Raw genomic sequence first — 22,827 nt, 5'->3', positions numbered from 1 at the left:
ACAGTGACTAAGCTACATGAGGTAGTGGTAACAGTTAGTAACAGTGACTAAGCTACATGAGGTAGTGGTAACAGTGACTAAGCTACATGAGGTAGTGGTCACCGTTAGTAACAGTGGCTAAGCTACATATGAGGTAGTGGTCACCGTTAGTAACAGTGACTAAGCTACATGAGGTAGTGGTCACCGTTAGTAACAGTGGCTAAGCTACATGAGGTAGTGGTCACTGTTAGTAACAGTGGCTAAGCTACATGAGGTAGTGGTCACCGTTAGTAACAGTGGCTAAGCTACATGAGGTAGTGGTCACTGTTAGTAACAGTGGCTAAGCTACATGAGGTAGTGGTCACCGTTAGTAACAGTGACTAAGCTACATGAGGTAGTGGTCACCATTAGTAACAGTGACTAAGCTACATGAGGTAGAGGTCACCGTTAGTAACAGTGGCTATAGCTACCTGAGGTAGTGCACGTCGGTGATCTCTTGCATACACAGCCAGCAGAACTGACAGGCGCACACGGTACAGTTCATCCGGTTGCAGCTGCCATCGTTGGTCTTCATGATGTAGGCCCCACAACGAGGACACGCCTTGATCTCCTCCGACTCTGGAAGGAGACACACAGGTGTGAGACAGAGAGACATGGAAGGACAGACTACTATGGCAGTACGTAAAGAAGAAGACTATGTATGTACTATGACTAGCTACATACAGAATGTCTGACTACCATGTGTGTGTAAGGTACTATGACTGACTACATACTGTATGTCTGAACAGTAGGAACAGTCTGAACAGCCTCAACAGTAGAACAAATCTGAACAGTCTGAACGGCAGGAACAGTCTGAACAGCAGGAACAGCCTGAACAGTCTGAACAGCAGGAACAGCCTCAACAGTAGAACAAATCTGAGCAGTCTATACAGTATCAACAATATGAACAGTGGGAACAGTCTGAAATATCGGAACAGTCTGAAAAGATTAACCTAAGGAAACAGTGTAACCTATAGGAACAGTATAACCTATAGGAACAATCTGAACTGCAGGAACAGTATGAACAATAGGAAATGTATTCAAAATAGGAAAAGTAGGAACAGTCTGGATAGTATGAATTGTCTGAACGGTAGGAACAGTCTGAACAGTAGGAAAAATAGGGACATCTGAACAGTCTGAACAGTGGGAACAGTCTGAGCAGTAGGAACATTCGTCTGAACCGTAGGAACAGTCTGAACAGTAGGAAAAATAGGGACATCTGAACAGTCTGAGCAGTAGGAACAGTCTGAGCAGTAGGAACAGTCTGAAGTGTAGGAACAGCAGGAACAGTCTGAACAGTCTGAACAGTAGGAAGAGTAGGAACAGCCTGGATAGTATGAATTGTCTGAACAGTGGGAACAGTCGGAACAGTAGGAAAAATAGGGACATCTGAACAGCCCAAACAGTAGGAATAGTAGGAACAGCAGCGTAGCCTAGTGGTTAGAGCGTTGGACTAGTAACCGGAAGGTTGCGAGTTCAAATCCCCGAGCTGACATGGTACAAATCTGTCGTTCTGCCACTGAACAGGCAGTTAACCCACTGTTCCCAGGCCGTCATTGAAAATAAGAATGTGTTCTTAACTGACTTGCCTGGTTAAATAAAGGTAAATATAAAATAAAAAACAGTCTGAACAGTAGGGACAGTCTGAACAGTAGAAACATGGCTGAAGTGTAAGAACAGTCTAAACAGTCTAAACAGTCTAAACAGCAGGAAAGGCAAGAACAGCAAGAACAGCCTGAACAGCCTGAACAGCAGGAACAGTCGGAACAGTAGGAACAGTCTAAGCAGAACGAACGATCTGAACAGTAACAGCAGTAGGAACAGTCTGAACAGTAGAATACTCTGAACAATCTGAACAGTAACAACAGTAGGAACAGTCTGAACAGTAGGAACAGTCGTCTGAACAGTAGGAAAAGGCTGAACAGCAGGAACAGCAGGAACAGTCTGAACAGTGGGACAAATAGGGACATCTGAACAGTCAAAACAGCAGGAACAGTCTGAACAGTAGGAACAGTCGTCTGAACAGTAGGAAAAGGCTGAAGTGTAGGAACAGCCTGAACAGCAGGAATTAGTAGGAACCGTCGGAACAGTAGGAACAGTCTAAACAGTAGGAACAGTCTAAACAGTAGGAACAGTAGGAACAGTCTAAACAGTAGGAACAGTCTGAACAGTAGGAACAGTCTGAACAGTAGGAACAGTAGGAACAGTCTGAACAATCTGAACAGTAACAGCAGTAGGAGCAGTCTGAACAGTCGGAACAGTAACAGCAGTAGGAACAGTCTGAACAATCTGAACAGTAACAGCAGTAGGAACAGTCTGAACAATCTGAACAGTAACAGCAGTAGGAACAGTCTGAACAGTGAACAGTAGGAACAGTCTGAACAATCTGAACAGTAACAGCAGTAGGAGCAGTCTGAACAGTGAACAGTCTAAACAGTAGGAACAGTCTGAACAGTAACAGCAGTAGGAGCAGTCTGAACAGTAGGAACAGTCTAAGCAGAACAAACAATCTAAACAGTCTAAGCAGTAGGAACAGTAGGAACAGTCTGAACAGTGAACAGTCTCAGCAGTAGGAGCAGTCTGAACAGTAGGAACAGTCTGAACAGTAGGAACAGTCTAAGCAGAACAAACATTCTAAACAGTAACAGCAGTAGGAACAGTCGGAACAGTCTAAGCAGAACAAACCATCTGAACAGTAACAACAGTCTGAACAGAAGGAACAGCAGGAACAGTAGGAACAGTAGGAAGCGTCTGAACAGTCTCAACATTATAGGTGTATCCCTGTCAGACTACCTTCTCCGTACAATGTGCTGTATCATGACTAGTACGTGAGCAGTATGTACTACCCTCTATGTACAAAAGTATGTGGACGCACTTCAAATTTGTGGATTCTGCAATTTGACAAACCCATTGCTGACAGGTGTATAAAACACAGCCATGCAATCTCCATAGACAAACATTGGCAGTAGAATGGCCTAACTGAAGAGCTCAGTGACTTTCAATGTGGCACTGCCATAGGATGCCATCTTTCCAACAAGTCAGTTCGGCAAATTGCTGCCCTGCTAGAGCTGGCCCGATCAACTGTAAGTGCTGTTATTGTGAAGTGGAAACGTCTAGGAGAAACAATGGCTCAGCAGTGAAGTGGTAAGCCACACAAGCTCACAGAAAGGGACCAGTGTGTGCTGAAGCGAGCAGCGCGTAAAAATCGTCTGTCCTCGGTTGCAACACTCACTACCGAGTTCCAAAATGCCTCTGGAAGCAACCTCAGTACTTCGTCAGGAACTCCATGAAATGGGTTTCCATGGCCGAGCAGCCGCAAACAAGCCTAAGATCACCATGCGCAATGCCAAGCGTCGGCAGGAGTGGTGTATTGGACTCTGGAGCAGTGGAAACGTGTTCTCTGGAGTTTTGAATCACTCTTCCCCATTTGGCAGTCCGACGGACAAATCTGGGTTTGGCGGATGCCAGGAGAACGCTACCTGCCCCAATGCTGGACTAGACAATCTGGACCCTCTCTTTCTAAAATAATAGCAGAAATTGTTGCAACCCCTATTACAAGCCTATTCAACCTCTCTTTTTTATCGTCTGAGATTCCCAAAGATTGGAAAGCTGCCGCGGTCATCCCCCTCTTCAAAAGGGGGAGACACTCTAGACCCAAACTATTATAGACCTATATCCATCCTGCCCTGCCTTTCTAAAATCTTCGAAAGTCAAGTTAAAAAACAGATCATCGGCCATTTCGAATCCCACCGTACCTTCTCCACTATGCAATCTGGTTTCCGAGCTGGTTGTGGGTGCACCTCAGCCACGCTCAAGGTCCTAAATGATATCATAACCACCATCGATAAGAGGTATTTGTAGTTGTCCGCGTATTCTAAGCCGTCTTCATCAACCTGGCCAAGGCTTTCGACTCTGTCAATCACCTTATTCTTATCAGCAGACTCAACAGCCTTGGTTTCTCGAATGACTGCCTCGCCTGGTTCACCAACTACTTCTCAGATAGAGTTCAGTATGTCAAATTGGATGGTCTGTTGTCCGGACCTCTGGCAGTCTCTATGGGGGTGCCACAGGGTTCAATTCTCGGGCCGACTCCTTTCTCTGTATATATCAATGATGTCGCTCTTGCTGCTGGTGATTCTCTGATCCACCTCTACGCAGACGACACCATTCTGTATACATCTGGCCCTTCTTTGGGCACTGTGCTAACAAAATGCTTACTAGTTTTTAAATGAAGTAAAATAAGTGCATGCTCTTCAACCGATTGCTGCCCGCACTATCCCGCCCGACTAGCATCACTACTCTGGACGGTTCTGACCTAGAATACGTGGACAACTACAAATACCTAGGTGTTTGGTTAGACTGTAAAAACTCTCCTTCCAGACTCACATTAAGCATCTCCAATCCAAAATTAAATCTAGAATCGGCTTCCTATTTCTCAAGAAAGCCTCATGCCGCCAAACATACCCTCGTAACACTGACTATCCTACCGATCCTTGACTTTGGCGATGTCATCTACAAATTAGCCCTCAACCCTCTACTCAGCAAACTGGATGTAGTCTATCACAGTGCCATCCGTTTATCACCAAAGCCCCATATACTACCCACCACTGCGACTTGTATGCTCTCGTTGGCTGGCCCTCGCTACATATCCGTCGCCAAACCAACTGGCTCCAGGTCATCTATAAGTAAAGCCCTGCCTTTTCTCAGCTCACTGGTCACCATAGCAACACCCACCCGTAGCACACGCTCCAGCAGGTATACTGCACGGGTCATCCCCAAAGCCAACACTTACTTTGGCCACCTTTCCTTCCAGGTCTCCGCTGCCAATGACTGGAACGAATTGCAAAAATCTCTGATGCTAGAGACTCATATCGCCCTCTAATTTTAAGCATCAACTGTCAGAGCAGCTTACCGATCACTTTACCTGTACACAGCCAATCTGTAAATAGCACACCTGACTACCTCATCCCCATGTTATTACTTACCCTCTTGCTCTTTTGCACCCCAGTGTCTCTACTTGCACATAATCATCTGCACATCTATCACTCCAGGATGAATGCAAAATTGTAATTATTTTTGCCTCTTGGGACTATTTATTGCCTACCTCCCTACTCTTCTACATTTGCACACACTGTACATAGATTTGTATATTTTTATTTTATATTGTGTTATTGACTGTACGTTTGTTTATGTGTAACTCTGTTGTTGTTGTTTTTTGTTGCACTGCTATGCTTTATCTTGGCCAGGTCGCAGTTGTAACTGAGAACTTGTTCTCAACTGGCCTACCTGGTTAAATAAAGGTGTTCTCAACCAGCCTACCTGGTTAAATAAAGGTGTTCTCAACTAGCCTACCTGGTTAAATAAAGGTGTTCTCAACTAGCCTACCTGGTTAAATAAAGGTGTTCTCAACTAGCCTACCTGGTTAAATAAAGGTGTTCTCAACTGGCCTACCTGGTTAAATAAAGGTGTTCTCAACTAGTCTACCTGGTTAAATAAAGGTGTTCTCAACTAGCCTACCTGGTTAAATAAAGGTGTTCTCAACTAGCCTACCTGGTTAAATAAAGGTGTTCTCAACTAGCCTACCTGGTTAAATAAAGGTGTTCTCAACTAGTCTACCTGGTTAAATAAAGGTGTTCTCAACTAGCCTACCTGGTTAAATAAAGGTGTTCTCAACTAGCCTACCTGGTTAAATAAAGGTGTTCTCAACTAGCCTACCTGGTTAAATAAAGGTGTTCTCAACTAGCCTACCTGGTTAAATAAAGGTGTTCTCAACTAGCCTACCTGGTTAAATAAAGGTGTTCTCAACTAGCCTACCTGGTTAAATAAAGGTGTTCTCAACTAGCCTACCTGGTTAAATAAAGGTGTTCTCAACTAGCCTACCTGGTTAAATAAAGGTGTTCTCAACTAGCCTACCTGGTTAAATAAAGGTGTTCTCAACTAGCCTACCTGGTTAAATAAAGGTGTTCTCAACTAGCCTACCTGGTTAAATAAAGGTGTTCTCAACTAGCCTACCTGGTTAAATAAAGGTGTTCTCAACTAGCCTACCTGGTTAAATAAAGGTGTTCTCAACTAGCCTACCTGGTTAAATAAAGGTGTTCTCAACTAGCCTACCTGGTTAAATAAAGGTGTTCTCAACTAGCCTACCTGGTTAAATAAAGGTGTTCTCAACTAGCCTACCTGGTTAAATAAAGGTGTTCTCAACTAGCCTACCTGGTTAAATAAAGGTGTTCTCAACTAGCCTACCTGGTTAAATAAAGGTGTTCTCAACTAGCCTACCTGGTTAAATAAAGGTGTTCTCAACTAGCCTACCTGGTTAAATAAAGGTGTTCTCAACTAGCCTACCTGGTTAATAAAGGTGTTCTCAACTAGCCTACCTGGTTAAATAAAGGTGTTCTCAACTAGCCTACCTGGTTAAATAAAGGTGTTCTCAACTAGCCTACCTGGTTAAATAAAGGTGTTCTCAACTAGCCTACCTGGTTAAATAAAGGTGTTCTCAACTAGCCTACCTGGTTAAATAAAGGTGTTCTCAACTAGCCTACCTGGTTAAATAAAGGTGTTCTCAACTAGCCTACCTGGTTAAATAAAGGTGTTCTCAACTAGCCTACCTGGTTAAATAAAGGTGTTCTCAACTAGCCTACCTGGTTAAATAAAGGTGTTCTCAACTAGCCTACCTGGTTAAATAAAGGTGTTCTCAACTAGCCTACCTGGTTAAATAAAGGTGTTCTCAACTAGCCTACCTGGTTAAATAAAGGTGTTCTCAACTAGCCTACCTGGTTAAATAAAGGTGTTCTCAACTAGCCTACCTGGTTAAATAAAGGTGTTCTCAACTAGCCTACCTGGTTAAATAAAGGTGTTCTCAACTAGCCTACCTGGTTAATAAAGGTGTTCTCAACTAGCCTACCTGGTTAAATAAAGGTGTTCTCAACTAGCCTACCTGGTTAAATAAAGGTGTTCTCAACTAGCCTACCTGGTTAAATAAAGGTGTTCTAAACTAGCCTACCTGGTTAAATAAAGGTGTTCTCAACTAGCCTACCTGGTTAAATAAAGGTGTTCTCAACTAGCCTACCTGGTTAAATAAAGGTGTTCTCAACTAGCCTACCTGGTTAAATAAAGGTGTTCTCAACTAGCCTACCTGGTTAAATAAAGGTGTTCTCAACTAGCCTACCTGGTTAAATAAAGGTGTTCTCAACTAGCCTACCTGGTTAAATAAAGGTGTTCTCAACTAGCCTACCTGGTTAAATAAAGGTGTTCTCAACTAGCCTACCTGGTTAAATAAAGGTGTTCTCAACTAGCCTACCTGGTTAAATAAAGGTGTTCTCAACTAGCCTACCTGGTTAAATAAAGGTGTTCTCAACTAGTCTACCTGGTTAAATAAAGGTGTTCTCAACTAGCCTACCTGGTTAAATAAAGGTGTTCTCAACTAGCCTACCTGGTTAAATAAAGGTGTTCTCAACTAGCCTACCTGGTTAAATAAAGGTGTTCTCAACTAGTCTACCTGGTTAAATAAAGGTGAAATAAAAATATAAATATATATATATATATATATATGTGTCACTGTAAAGTTTGGTGGATGAGGCTAGTCCCCTTAGTTCCATTGAAAGGAAATCTTAACACGACAGCATACAATTACATTGTAGACGATTCTGTGCTTCCAACTCTGTGGCAACAGTTTGGGGAAGTCCCATTCCTGTTTCAGCATGACAATGCCCCCATGCACAAAGCGAGGTCCATACAGAAATGGTTTGTCGAGATCAGTGTGGTAGAACTTGACTGGCCTGCACAGAGCCCTAACCTCAACCCCTTCGAAAACCTTTGGAAAGAATTGGAACGCGGACTGCGAGCCAGGCTTAATCGCCCAAAATCAGTGCCTGATCTCACTAATGCTCGTGGCAGAACGGAAGCAAGTCCCCGCAGCAATGTTCCAACATCTAGTGGAAAGCCTTTCCAGAAGAGAGGAGGCTGTTATAGCAGCAATGTTCCAACATCTAGTGGAAAGCCTTCCCAGAAGAGTGGAGGCTGTTATAGCAGCTATGTCCTCAACATCTAGTGGAAAGCCTTCCCAGAAGAGTGGAGGCTGTTATAGCAGCTATGTCCTCAACATCTAGTGGAAAGCCTTCCCAGAAGAGTGGAGGCTGTTATAGCATCAAAGGGGGAGGGGGACCAACTCCATATTAATGCCCGTGGAATGAGATATTTGACGAGCAGGTGTCCACATACTTTTGGCCATGTAGTGTATGTATAGGACTTAGTACATGTAAATATACAGTCTGTGTCCCTGTGTCTCCCCAACCTCCTCCAGGCTCCTCGTTGAAGACGTATAGTGTGGAGGCATCATTTCCCCCGGAAGTGTGGCGTGCTCGCTGGCGTCGAGCCTGGTCACACGTCTGGTCGGGGTGCCACAGCTGCCGACAGTGGTAGCAGAACTCTGTGTCGCAGCCCTCACGCCCGCAGCTTAGCTTAGGACACTCAGCACAGCCATACGCTATCACTGCAAAGCTGGAGACAGAGAGGAGAACAGAACAGATCATTTAAGACAGTATGTTACCACTGCCTTGCTGAGGAGACACAGAGAGAATAGAACGTATACCAAATAGACAAGAAAACTTTGTCAATTTTTTTTAACGAGAAACGGTCATCCTATTGTACCCAAAACATAAGATGGAAGCATGGACCTGTCAGACAGACACACAGAATTCTGTAGAAATTTAACTCAAAATGTCACTACAACTCATTTTGTCACACACAGTGAAAACAGACACACACACTTAGTCTCACACACACACACACTCAGTCAGTCTCACACACACACAGTCTCACACACATATTCTCACACACACTGAATTTCTGTAGAAATTTAACTCAAAATGTCACTAAAACCCATTTTGTCACACACAGTGAAAACACACACACACACACTCAGTCAGTCTCACACACAAAATAACACACACATTGAAAAACTGAATAGGCTCTAGTATTAAGCTTCTAAGAAGTCTAAGACCTTGTGGAATGTGTGTCTATTAGGAATATGAGTCACAGCTACGAATTCAAGGCTTATGCAATTGCTGGATACTTGAAAGACTTCCAGCTCACTTCCTGCTCACTTCCTGGCCCCAGTAATACCTCGTTAAATAAACACTGGAGGCCCATTGTGTCTTGTCTGTAAAATCAACATTGTCTGATATAGAACGTCCAGCTGATGGGGGTTGGGGGCACAATAGGAAATTCATCACAGTGCGTACCCACATCCACACCCCCACATGCAGTCAGAGCCGGCCTTTTGGGGAACTTAAACTAAAATGTAGTTTCCAATTTCCGTGGTCCCATATCTACCACGTTGTAACTGCGTGAAGGGACACTCGAGCACATGAGCAGATACTGTCGTGAGACTGTGTGAGAAGTCTGTGTATCCTGCTCGTCATAATATGAAAGTCACTTCGCTGAGAACACTACTTTACTCCTGTTTACTCCCTGGATAGTGCTGACTGACTCAAATATTTTTTAGGAACGTAATTATCAGATGGTGTACTTGTTCCAATGGCTCTATCTGCAGTCAGGCAATCAGCCAGGCAGTCAGGCGCAGGGCACCTCCTGAGCTGGTACTATTGACTCCCTGAAATATGATGCTTCTGACTCTATGAACAAATCTGAATCAGTAGAATGAACTAAATGACTCTGTGTCTCTACCTGCAGTCGGGTGCTGGACACCAGCGCGTGTCCGGGTCGGCTGCCAGAAACCGTCTCAGCTGGTACTCTTCGAATCTCTCCAGCAGCGTCAAGTCATCCAGGATGGTGCGCACATCTTGCGGCGCAAACGCCTCGGGGCACTGCGGACAGGCGATGCCCACCCTGCTCTCTGAGATTTCAATCTTCAGGTACTGTCTCAGGCAGTCATAGCAGGCCCGGTGGGAACAGGAAGAGAGGCGAGGGAACCGGCATCGTGGTTGGCTGAGGAGGCATAAAGGACACTCCTCCAAGTGGTGATCGTCCAATAGCTGGTCCTGGCTGGAAGACGAGAGGGATAGGACTCCTGTGGACGAACTGTTGGCTCCGCCGCCGCAGCATTCCACCTCCACCGCAGCGCCAGGGTCGTCACCCGTCACCCCTGATGATGCCGCCTCCAAGTCGCCTTGCTCGATCACGCCCTCTTCGGCTGTGATGTTCTGGTCCTGCCAGATGGACAGACAGAAAGGTTAGAAAAGTAGCATTAGTGTCCAGAGCTGCTTAGTCCCCAAAGTACCGTATGTGTTTTCACTTTTCACTTGATAAAACTCACACAAAAAATATATCAGATGTTTTCTGTACTAACAACCATCATTGAGCTAAATGTCTCTCTACATCTTCATGTAGCTCATGAGCTTGGAAACAATGTTCTCGAGAAATCAGAGAGGAACCCATTCCATGAGAGAAATCAGAGAGGAACCCATACCATGAGAGAAGTCAGAGAGGAACCCATACAATGAGAGAAATCAGAGAGGAACCCATTCCATGAGAGAAGTCAGAGAGGAACCCATACCATGAGAGAAGTCAGAGAGGAACCCATTCCATGAGAGAAGTCAGAGAGGAACCCATACAATGAGAGAAATCAGAGAGGAACCCATTCCATGAGAGAAATCAGAGAGGAACCCATTCCATGAGAGAAGTCAGAGAGGAACCCATACAATGAGAGAAATCAGAGAGGAACCCATTCCATGAGAGAAGTCAGAGAGGAACCCATACAATGAGAGAAATCAGAGAGGAACCCATTCCATGAGAGAAGTCAGAGAGGAACCCATACAATGAGAGAAATCAGAGAGGAACCCATTCCATGAGAGAAGTCAGAGAGGAACCCATACAATGAGAGAAATCAGAGAGGAACCCATTCCATGAGAGAAGTCAGAGAGGAACCCATACAATGAGAGAAATCAGAGAGGAACCCATACCATGAGAGAAGTCAGAGAGGAACCCATACAATGAGAGAAATCAGAGAGGAACCCATTCCATGAGAGAAGTCAGAGAGGAACCCATACAATGAGAGAAATCAGAGAGGAACCCATTCCATGAGAGAAGTCAGAGAGGAACCCATACCATGAGAGAAATCAGAGAGGAACCCATACCATGAGAGAAATCAGAGAGGAACCCATACCATGAGAGAAGTCAGAGAGGAACCCATACCATGAGAGAAATCAGAGAGGAACCCATACCATGAGAGAAATCAGAGAGGAACCCATACCATGAGAGAAATCAGAGAGGAACCCATACCATGAGAGAAATCAGAGAGGAACCCATACCATGAGAGAAGTCAGAGAGGAACCCATACAATGAGAGAAATCAGAGAGGAACCCATACAATGAGAGAAATCAGAGAGGAACCCATTCCATGAGAGAAGTCAGAGAGGAACCCATACAATGAGAGAAATCAGAGAGGAACCCATACCATGAGAGAAGTCAGAGAGGAACCCATACCATGAGAGAAATCAGAGAGGAACCCATTCCATGAGAGAAGTCAGAGAGGAACCCATACAATGAGAGAAATCAGAGAGGAACCCATACCATGAGAGGAGTCAGAGAGGAACCCATACCGAAGTCTAAAACCTTGACATATGCAGTGCTTTCAGAGAGGAACCCATACCGAAGTCTAAAACCTTGACATATGCAGTGCTTTCAGAGAGGAACCGAAGTCTAAAACCTTGACATATGCAGTGCTTTCAGAGAGGAACCCATACCGAAGTCTAAAACCTTGACATATGCAGTGCTTTCAGAGAGGAACCCATACCGAAGTCTAAAACCTTGACATATGCAGTGCTTTCAGAGAGGAACCCATACCGAAGTCTAAAACCTTGACATATGCAGTGCTTTCAGAGAGGAACCCATACCGAAGTCTAAAACCTTGACATATGCAGTGCTTTCAGAGAGGAACCCATACCGAAGTCTAAAACCTTGACATATGCAGTGCTTTCAGAGAGGATTTCCTCCACTTGACATTAAACTTTTTGTTGTGTTACAAAGTTGGATAAAAATGAATGTGTCCTGTTTTTGTCAACGATCTACACCAAATACAATGTAATGTCAAAGTTGAAGAATATTTTTTTTCAAAACTGCACCTGTACATAGCCCATCCAACTACCTCATCCCCATAATGTTATGCTCCTTTGCACACCAGTATCTCTACGTGCACATTCATCTTCTGCACATCTATCACTCCAGTGTTTAATTGCTAAATTGTATTTATTTTGCCACCATGGCCTATTTATTGCCTTTACCTCCCTTATCTCACCTCATTTGCAAACACTGTATATAGACTTTTTTTCCTATTGTGTTATTGACTGTACGTTTTGTTTACTCCATGTGTAACTCGTGTGTCGTTGTTTGTGTCGAACTGCTTTGCTTTATCTTGACCAGAGGTTGCAGTTGTAAATGAGAATTTGTTCTCAACTGGCCTACCTGGTTAAATAAAGGTGTTCTCAACTGGCCTACCTGGTTAAATAAAGGTGTTCTCAACTGGCCTACCTGGTTAAATAAAGGTGAAATAAAATAAAAGAATAAATCCTGTCCAAACACTACAAGGCAGCGCTGATTACTGTAAAAAAAAAAACTTGCAAACTCCTCGTTGATTGACCGTATCCTGACGAACCATCCCCATTAGTATTTGGCTAGTGGTGTTTTTGCAAATTATATTCTCTTGTGTTTATGTAGACACTTCCTATGTATATATCATCATAAATTCAATTTAGACTGGGCCCAGATTCACAAAACACTTCTTATGCAAAAACTTCAGAAAAAAAGAACAAGAGCAATTACTCAACAATAGATTAAGATTTAAATCAACTATCGTCTAGCGAATCTTCTTAAGATGTTTGTTGCTAGACAACCGATTTAGCTAGCAATGGCAATCATGTTAGCATATTTCCTACTGAGATGACTGTTCTAAAACAAGTTCTTGGGTTTAAAATAATCTATACTGAAAATTCCATTTGAAGTTTGAGTGAATTAAACATGTTTTAATTGCTTTCATGAGCTTATTTTCTCACTGTGACTCGAGTTTAAGACAAGGGTTTTAGCTATGTTGGAACTAAGAACACATCCAATAACTTGATTTTCAATCATCTAATTTCTTCTTAACTTTTTGCTTAAGGAGAAACATAAGAAGAAGCGTAAATAACATTTCATTGGCAACGACTAAGGAGTTTTTTTGGGATAAAAACAGGCATACTCCTAGAGGAAAACGTTATTTACAGTAACTTTATTGAGGAATAGCAACTTTGCTTAACTTTCCTCATAAGTCTATTATAGTTAAGGGGAAAAAAATGGCAGTTAAGAATACATTTCTTCTTAAGTAGGTTTTGTGAATCCGGGCCCTGGTCTTAGGCTTGGATAACACTGGAAGCTCTCTGAAATGAGATGTTCTGGTCCCTCTTGGCCAGTTCAGAGTGATGATCTGAGACCTCTGTGTTGATAAATGTCTCTGTTTTTCCTAATATGTTTTGTAATTGTGTATATGTTTGATGTACAGTGCGTTCGGAAAGTATTCAGACCCCTTGACATTTTTCACATTTTGTTATGTTACGGCCTTATTCTAAAATGGATCAATCTACACACAATACCCTATAATGGCAAAGTTAACAGATCTTCGTCATTATGGGGTTTTGTGTGTAGATTGATGAGGGGGAGAAACGATTTAATCCATTTTAGAACAAGGCTGTAATGAAACAAAATGTGGAAAAAGTCAAGGGTTCTGAATACTTTCTAAATGCACTGTATTTATGCAGGGCTCATCTGTAAAATAGACCCTAGTCTCAGTTTGACTTCCCTGTAAAAAAAATAAAGTTTTCCTCTAGGAGTATGCCTGTTTTTTATCCTAAAAATAAATCCTTAGTCGTTGCCGATGACAAGCATAACCATAACATGATGCAGCCACCATCGTGCTTGAAAAATATGAAGAGTGATAATCAGTGATTTGTTGTATTGGATTTGCCCCAAAAATTACACTGTGTTTTTGGCAGTTTTACTTTAGTGCCTTACATTCTGTACAGGCTTCCTTCTTCTCACTCTGTCATTTAGGTTAGTATTGAGGAGTAACTATAATATTGTTGATGCATCCTCAGTTTTCTCCTATCACAGCCATTAAACTCTGTAACTGTTTTAAAATCACCATTGACCTCATGGTGAAATCCCTGAACAGTTTCCTTCCTCTCTGGCAACTGAGTTAGAAAGGACGCCTGTATATTTGTAGTGACTGGGTGTATTGATACACAATCCAATGTAATTTATTAATAACTTCACCGTGCTCAAAGGGATATTCAATGTCTGCTTTTTTATTTATTTTTTACCCATCTACCAATAGGTGCCCTTCTTTACGAAGCATTGAAAAACCTCCCTGGTTTTTGTGGTTGAATCTGTGCTTGAAATGTACTGCTAGACTGAGGCCTTACAGATACTTGTATGTGTGGGGTACAGGTTAGTCGAGGTAATTTGTACATGTAGGAAGGTAGGGGTAAAGTGACTAACTATAGACAACAAACAACGAGTAGCACCAGTGTAAAAACAAGATGTGTGGGGGGGGGGGGTCATTGTAAATAGTCCGGGTGGCCATTTGATTAATTGTTCAGCAGTCTTATGGCTTGGGGGTAGAAGCTGTTAAGGAGCATTTTGGACCTCGACTTGGCGCTCCGGTACCGCTTGTTGTGCGGTAGCCAAGAAAACAGTCTGACTTGGGTGACTGGAGTCTTTGACAATTTTTGGGGCCATCCTCTGACACTGCTTAGTGTATAGGTCCTGGATGGCAGGAAGCTTGGCCCCAGTGTCGCGCCTTACGGTCAGATGCTGAGCAATTTCCATACCAGGTGGTGATGCAACCGGGCAGAATGCTCTCGAATGCCAAGTGTGCAAAGCTGTCATCAAGGCAAAGGGTGACTATTTGAAGAATCTCAAATATAAAATGTGTTATTTCATATTTCATAGTTTTGATGTCTTCACTATTATTCTACAATGTAGAAAATAGTAGAAACTATGTAGAAAATAGTAAAAAGAAAATAAAAACCTTTTAATGAGTAGGTGTTTTACAGTCATGTGCTATTCATATATTAAAATGTTTTTGTTTAAAATATTTATGATCAATATATTCGTATATGAATAGTATATCTATTTGTAATTATAAACTGGGTGGTTCGAGCCTTGAATGCTGATTGGCTGAAATCCGTGGTATATCAGACAGTATACCATGGGTATAACGAAACATTAATTTTCACTGCTCTAATTGTGTTGGTAAGCAGTTTATAATAGCAATAATGCACCTTGGGGGTTTGTGGTATATGGCCAATATACCACGGCTAAGGTCTGTGTCGTGCGTAAGATCAGCCCTTAGCCGTGGTATATTGGCCATTTACCACACCCTCTCAGGCCTTATTGCTTAAATATATATGAGTACTTCATAGTTCATAATATATGGTGATATATATGCACAAGAAAAAAAGGCACACACCACAAATTAAGACTCAAATGTATCGTTTCCCTTTGTGACCTCAGGAGGTCCGAAATATATAATATATTTCAATTGACTGATTTCCTTTATAAATTGTAACATCATTGTAAGTAAAATCATTGAAATTGTTGTGTTTATATTTTTTTGTTCTGTATAAATTATATCAAAACACAAAAAAAAAGTGACATTATCTCAGATCTTTATTATCCAAAATAATTCTTACCTAGGTCAGTCTCAATGCATGTTGTTGTGGCAAGTTAAAAGATATTAGCTAACTCTGTAAACACTCTTGCTTGCAGGCAGTTGAAGAAAATATCTTTTTTCTCGGTCACCCGCCAGGTGAAAAAACATGATTATATAATCGATATAAAATGTAATTAACCATGAGAAAGATTATTGTTGGAGCTGACAGCTGTTATTTTCCTTCACCTGAGGAAAACATTAGAAAAAATGCAACAGCTGCTCTGTCAGTTGGAGGCGGGGCCGCAGAGAGTGAGAGTGTGAGTGAGTGAGTGAGAGTGTGAGTGAGTGAGTGAGTGAGTGAGTGAGTGAGTGAGTGAGTGAGTGAGTGAGAGTGTGAGTGAGTGAGTGAGAGAGAGTGTGAGTGAGTGAGTGAGTGAGTGAGTGAGAGTGTGAGTGAGTGAGTGAGAGAGAGAGAGTGTGAGTGAGTGAGTGAGAGTGTGAGTGAGTGAGTGAGAGTGTGAGTGAGTGAGTGAGTGAGTGAGTGAGTGAGTGAGTGAGAGAGAGACAAAGAGAGAGAGAGACAGAGAGAGACAGAGAGACAGAGAGAGAGACAGAGAGAGACAGTGGCGTGTGTGTGCGCACTGTGGCGTGTGGAAGCAAGCATGTGTAGATGACGGGTAGAGCTCTGATGTGAGCTACTCTGTTTCTTGGCAACAAAATGCACAGGTTGATGTTTATTGGGATGAGTCTTGCCCTTGAGGCAGCACTGAGCGATTTCCGCTAGATGGGCCAGCTGCAAAGTCAAAATTGGCGTGTATCGTAAATATGCATGAAATCTTTGCTTTTCGGTCTTCATTTAAAGTTAGAGATAGCAGTGTGGTTAAGGTTAGGTTTAAAATAGGATTTTATGACTTTGTGGCCGAGCCAGCTAGTGACCACTCTGCAGCCTCCAGAGCGAGATTCACGACGAGAAACACCAACCGTCACAGAATGCAGGAGACACTTGACAACTGGCTAATTGAACAAACAGTCGGCAGGGCAGCAGGGGGTTAGGGGGGGGGGGGGGGAATGGAAACATACTGAGGCTATGAACTGACAGCATCTTAATCCCTAAGTACTGTAGTGTACTGCGTTTGACCCGGAACCACTATATAGGTGTAACAGTATAACTTTAGACCGTCCCCTCGCCCATACCCGGGCACGAACCAGGGACCCTCTGCACACATCAACAACAGTCACCCTCGAAGCATCGTTACCGATCGCTCCACAAAAGCCGCGGCCCTTGCAGAGCAAGGGGAACCACTACTTCAAGGTCTCAGAGCAAGTGACGTCACTGATTGAAACGCTATTTAGCGCGCACCGCTAACTAAGCTAGCCGCTTCACATCTGTTACATAGGGACCTGGAACCACTATATAGGGAATAGGAGAGACCCTGGATGCATCCCAAATGTCCCCCTATTCCTTTTACAGGTTAAAAAATACAAATGCAAGTGTGTTACTTAGGGAATAGGGTGCCTTTTCCCCATAGGGCTCTGGTCAAAAGTAGTGCACTATAAAGGGAATAGGGTGCCTTTTCCCCATAGGGCTCTGGTCAAAAGTAGTGCACTATAAAGGGAATAAGTCCATCTCACCTGGTCTGCATGTTCGCTGGGTGTGAGAGTGATGGAGACCTCCTCCTTGTTGTGGGCCCCAGCAGGCCTCTCAAGCCTGGGATCGGATTTAGGCTTCCGGCTGAAGAAGGAGAGGAAGCTGAGGGGATGAGTCTGTTGCTTGGGCCTCTTCATGATCTGGAGATTGGGATGGAGCGAGCAGGCAGGCAGCCAGGCTTAAACAGCATTAGCAGATCAACAGGACACAGACCAAACGTGTGTGTGTGTGTGTGTGTGTGTGTGTGTGTGTGTGTGTGTGTGTGTGTGTGTTAGAGCCCCTTCACGGCTCAAAGTCTAGGAGAGGTAGCGCCACTGCAGTGAACGATGTCGACTATGGAGGAAAAGAGAGAGAGACGAACAGAGAGAAATAATTGTCCGGATGTGAAGAGGATCCCTGTCGAGAGTACGGATCTCAATATCTTCTTCTTCACTTGTTCCTCTCCTCTTTCCACCTCTTCCTCTTCCTTCTCTTCCTCTGTTGCTCCCTCGTTCTCAGTTAGGCTGGAACAGAGTGGCATTCATCCTTCTCTATACCAAGGGGAACGAGCGGCCCCTCGCCCTGCGGGAAAAGAAAAGAGATTAGCTACAATATTGCAAACTAACGCTCACTCACAGGCAACGACTTAAATGGCACCCTATTCATTACACAATGCAGGGCCCTGGTCTAAAGTAGTGCACTATATAGGGAATAGGGCCCTGGTCTAAAGTAGTGCACTATATAGGGAATAGGGTTCTGGTCTAAAGTTGTGCACTATATAGGGAATAGGGCTCTGGTCTAAAGTTGTGCACTATATAGGGAATAGGGCTCTGGTCTAAAGTAGTGCACTATATAGGGAATAGGGCTCTGGTCTAAAGTAGTGCACTATATAGGGAATAGGGCTCTGGTCTAAAGTAGTGCACTATATAGGGAATAGGGCTCTGGTCTAAAGTAGTGCACTATATAGGGAATAGGGCTCTGGTCTAAAGTAGTGCACTATATAGGGAATAGGGCTCTGGTCTAAAGTAGTGCACTATATAGGGAATAGGGCTCTGGTCTAAAGTAGTGCACTATATAGGGAATAGGGCTCTGGTCTAAAGTAGTGCACTATGTAGGGAATAGGGCTCTGGTCTAAAGTAGTGCACTATATAGGGAATAGGGCTCTGGTCTAAAGTAGTGTTCTATATAGGGAATAGGGCTCTGGTCTAAAGTAGTGCTCTATATAGGGAATAGGGCTCTGGTCAACAGTAGTGTTCTATATAGGGAATAGGGCTCTGGTCTAAAGTAGTGCTCTATATAGGGAATAGGGCTCTGGTCAACAGTAGTGTTCTATATAGGGAATAGGGCTCTGGTCTAAAGTAGTGCACTATATAGGGAATAGGGCTCTGGTCAACAGTAGTGCGAATAGGGTGCCATTTGGGACTCACACAGTCATAACTTTTAACAATGCACACCTGTTAATTGAAATGCATTCCAGGTGACTATCTCATGAAGCTGGTTGAGAGAATGCAAAGAGTGTGCAAAGCTATCATCAAGGCAAAGGGAGGCTACTTTGAAGAAATAAAAAAATTGAATATATTTTCATTTGTTTAACACTTTTTTGGTTACTACATGATTCCATATGTGTTATTTCATAGTTTTGATGTCTTCACTATTGTTCTACAATGTAGAAAATAGTAAAAAAATAAAGAAAAACCCTTGAATGAGTAGATGTGTCCAAACTGTTGACTGGTACTGTACACTGTACCATGTCTCAATGATCTCAAGGCTTAAATATCCTTCTTTAACCTGTCTCCTCCCCTTCATCTGGCTGACGTGGATTTAAAAGTGACATCAATAAGGGATCATAGCTTTTACCTGGATTCACCTGGTCAGTCTATGTCACGGAAATAACGTATATTTATACTGAATAAAAAACGCAACATGCAACAATTTCAACGATTTTACTGAGTTACAGTTCATATAAGGAACTCAGTCAATTGAAATTAATCTATGGATTTCACATGACTGGGCAGGGGCGCATTATGACAGAGGTTTGTGATTGGGGAGTTTGTATCCTGGTAGCATTATGACAGAGGAATGGAATGGGGTGAGGTTATTATTGGCACTGGTAGCTAAAATGTATCAACATTAAATAGACAACTTAAACTCTTCGTGTCACAATTCCAGACCTAACAATGCACAAACAGTCTATTTTCTGGCAAACTATCCACTCACTTTACCAACTTTGCTTTGTGAAAACGCAAGACAAAAATAAGAGAAAAATAGACTCTCTTTCTAATTTGAAGTGCATGAAGGCGTTCATGGTGACTGGTTTCTCTCTGCCATGCATTCTAATTCCAGCTTATACACGCGTTTAAAAAACAAAAAAACACTTTGTTTGATTTTGGGCTTTACTCTCTCACCACATGGTCACATTTCTGGGCCTATCATCTCCTTACTGGAAGAGTCACTGCTTTGGCTCAACAACACAATATTAGAAATGTACACAAACACTTTGGACCTGAACAAATTGTTTTTCCAATTCATTAGGATTTAAATAAAAGTAGCCTACCTGGGGGCTAGTAACTCCGGCTAGTCACAGGTACGCAATGGCTTCAGAGAAAACACATTTTCCTAGATTTGTTTACACTTCTGTTTTGATATTTTCAACATGAAATCAAATTGTCAATGTCACGTGATCCATAACCCTGTTGTTTCACTCCACTTACTGGTAGCCTTCCCTTAGCCATCTGATCTGCCCATCCCTGAATGTCTTCCAGCATCCCAAACAGCACCCTGTTCTCTACATAGTGCAGGGTCCATAGGGAATAGGGTGATATTTGGGATGCAGACTGCGTTTCTGTCCGCAAACCCTCAGTGCATCGTTAGGGCACTGTTATCTCCAATCAGATCATCCACCCATCAAAACATCTGTCTGTCTGCCTGTCTGTCTGCCTGTCTGTGTCTCTCTCTCTCTCTCACAAAATGGCGGAAAGCTTTTGGTTGGGAAGATGTTGTTTGTCTGCTAACATCCGGGGGTCTACGTTTGACAGTCCGGTATATTTTCCACCTTTAAATGGGATGGAGGGAGGGAGGGATGAGGGAGTGGAGGAAGCAGAGCGTGAGTCGGGGGGGGGGGGGGGCTCCAGGGAGAAACAGTAGAGAGAGGGGGGGATGGAGAGAGGGGGGGGGGGTGGGAATAGAGAGAGGGCGAGCGAGAGAAGGGAAAACACACATCTTCAGTTTACAGCCTAATGGCTCCTCTGTTTTCTGAGAAGAGGGGGGAAGTATACTGTCCAATCATCCTCACAGGACAAATTAGAACACAGAGTATCGCATTAAACATTTGACCTCATATTAATACAGAAGAAGAAGTTCCATCTTGGTTTTATTTCCTCTTTTTATTTCCAGGAAATACAGTAGACTCTTTCTTGTTTTGAACCATTACATAAATTGTTTATCTGACTTTCATAAAACACCCTCACAGGATTACAGGGAATCATGGGTAAAATAATCTGTCTTGAAAAGTTATTCAATAAGTCCGTTTGACCTGAACAAACAGAGCAACAGTACAGACTAACCTAATAGGATACCACACACACACACACACACACACACACACACAAACACACACACACACACACGAGCCAACATGATTTATATGGTTGGTCCTGTTGTCTCAGATGGAGACAAAATGCTGAACATACTGACCCTAATATTCTGCTGGGTTACTTACTGATAAATTACAACTGAGTTAATAAATCCCCAAAAGAAACAAAGAAGTTATTGTTGGGTTATTACCGTGTAATTACCGTAGAATTTACAGTATTATTATTTATTTATTACAGTGGATAAATGTGAAGCACTTTTCTCTGTTAGAGAAAATATTGTGTTGTTTTCGAGGGTTGAGGGTCATAATGTCCTGAGGAAAACAAAATAGATTTTGAATTCCCGGAAAATCTTTTTTTAGTATAGCTAGGGGCATAACAGAGCCGGGATGAAGGGCCACGCCTATGTAATGCTAGGTAGGGGAAACTGTATTGTCAGTCATCTTACTATTGACCTCCCATTGATAAAGGTCATTGTGAATGCTGTCTATTACAGGGCCTTCAGAAACTATTCATACCCCTTGACTTACTCCACATTTTGAATTCAAAATGGGTTCAATTGATCCCCCCCTCTCGCCCATCTACACACAATACCCCATAATGACATCACAATACCCCATAATGACATCACAATACCCCATAATGACATCACAATACCCCATAATGACATCACAATACCCCATAATGACATCACAATACCCCATAATGACATCACAATACCCCATAATGACATCACAATACCCCATAACGACATCACAATACCCCATAATGACATCACAATACCCCATAATGACATCACAATACCCCATAACGACAAAGTGAAAACGTGTTTTTTGAAATTTTTGCAAATGTATTGAAAATGCAATACAGAAATCTCATTTAAATAAGTATTCACACTCCTGAGTCAATACATGTCCGAATCACCTTTGGCAGTGATTACAGCCATGAGTCTTTCTGGGTAAGTCTCTTAAGAGCTTTGCACACCTGGATTATAAAATATTTGCACACTATTCTTTTCAAAATTCTTCAAGCTCTGTCAAGTTGGTTGTTGATCATTGCTAGATAGCCATTTTCAAGTCTTGCCATATATTTTCAAGATTATTTCAGTTAAAACTGTAACTCAGCAACTCAGGAACATTCACTGTCTTCTTGGTAAGTGTCACGTTCTGACCTTAGTTATTTTGTTTGGTCTTTGTTTTAGGTTGGTCAGGGTGTGAGTTGGGGTGGGTAGTCTATGTTCTATTTTTCTATGTTGTGTTTGGCATGGTATGGTTCTCAATCAGAGGCAGGTGTCGTTCGTTGTCTCTGATTGAGAATCATACTTAGGTTGCCTTTTCCCACCTGTGTTTCGTGGGTGATTATTTTTCCGTTTCAGTGTTTGCACCATTCGGGACTGTTTCGGTTTTCATTTGGTTTCTCTTGTTCTTTTTGTATTTTGTAGTCATTCTCATTAATTTACATTATGGATACATACAACGCTGCATTTTGGTCCTCCGATCCTTCCTACTACTCCTCCTCAGAAGAGGAAGAAGAAAGCCGTTACAGAATCACCCACCAACCAAGGACCAAGCAGCGTGGTATCGGGCAGCGGCAGAAATCGCTGGACTCGTGGACATGGGAGGAGATTCTGGACGGTGAAGGACTCTGGGCACAGGCTGGGGAATATCGCCGCCCCAAAGCAGAGCTGGAAGCAGCGAAAGCTGAGAGGCGGTGGTATGATGAGGCAGCACGGCAGCGCGGTTGGGACGAGAGGCAGGCCCGAAAATGTATTGGGGGGTGGCACACGGCGAGTGTGGCTAAGTCAGGTAGGAGACCTGAGCCAACTGGTGGACCAGGCAGGCACCGTGTTATGCCATGAGGCGCGCAATGTCCCCAGTACATTGCAGCTCCTCGTATCGGCTGGGCTAGAGTGGGCATCGAGCCAGGTGCTATGAAGCCTGCTCAGCGCATCTG

General features: G+C 43.1%; 1 protein-coding gene across 6 annotated transcripts in view; it reads right to left on the bottom strand.

Moving 5' to 3' along the window:
- The window catches only part of si:ch211-278j3.3 (E3 ubiquitin-protein ligase RNF19A), a 56,395-nt gene that overhangs the window by 13,808 nt on the left and 19,760 nt on the right, over positions 1–22,827 (bottom strand). For all 6 annotated transcript variants that reach the window (XM_031800456.1, XM_031800457.1, XM_031800459.1 and 3 more), the window contains 4 exons: positions 17,290–17,866; positions 9,703–10,184; positions 8,309–8,514; positions 450–597 (listed from right to left, as the gene is read on the bottom strand). In XM_031800456.1, the coding sequence (XP_031656316.1) occupies positions 450–597; positions 8,309–8,514; positions 9,703–10,184; positions 17,290–17,442 (989 nt within the window). In that variant the 5' untranslated portion in view covers positions 17,443–17,866. The remainder of the gene's footprint in view (positions 1–449; positions 598–8,308; positions 8,515–9,702; positions 10,185–17,289; positions 17,867–22,827) is intronic.

This window comes from Oncorhynchus kisutch, linkage group LG21 (assembly GCF_002021735.2).
Source record: "Oncorhynchus kisutch isolate 150728-3 linkage group LG21, Okis_V2, whole genome shotgun sequence".
Classification (NCBI taxonomy): domain Eukaryota; kingdom Metazoa; phylum Chordata; class Actinopteri; order Salmoniformes; family Salmonidae; genus Oncorhynchus; species Oncorhynchus kisutch.
This window is presented reverse-complemented; position numbering and strand designations above follow the sequence as displayed.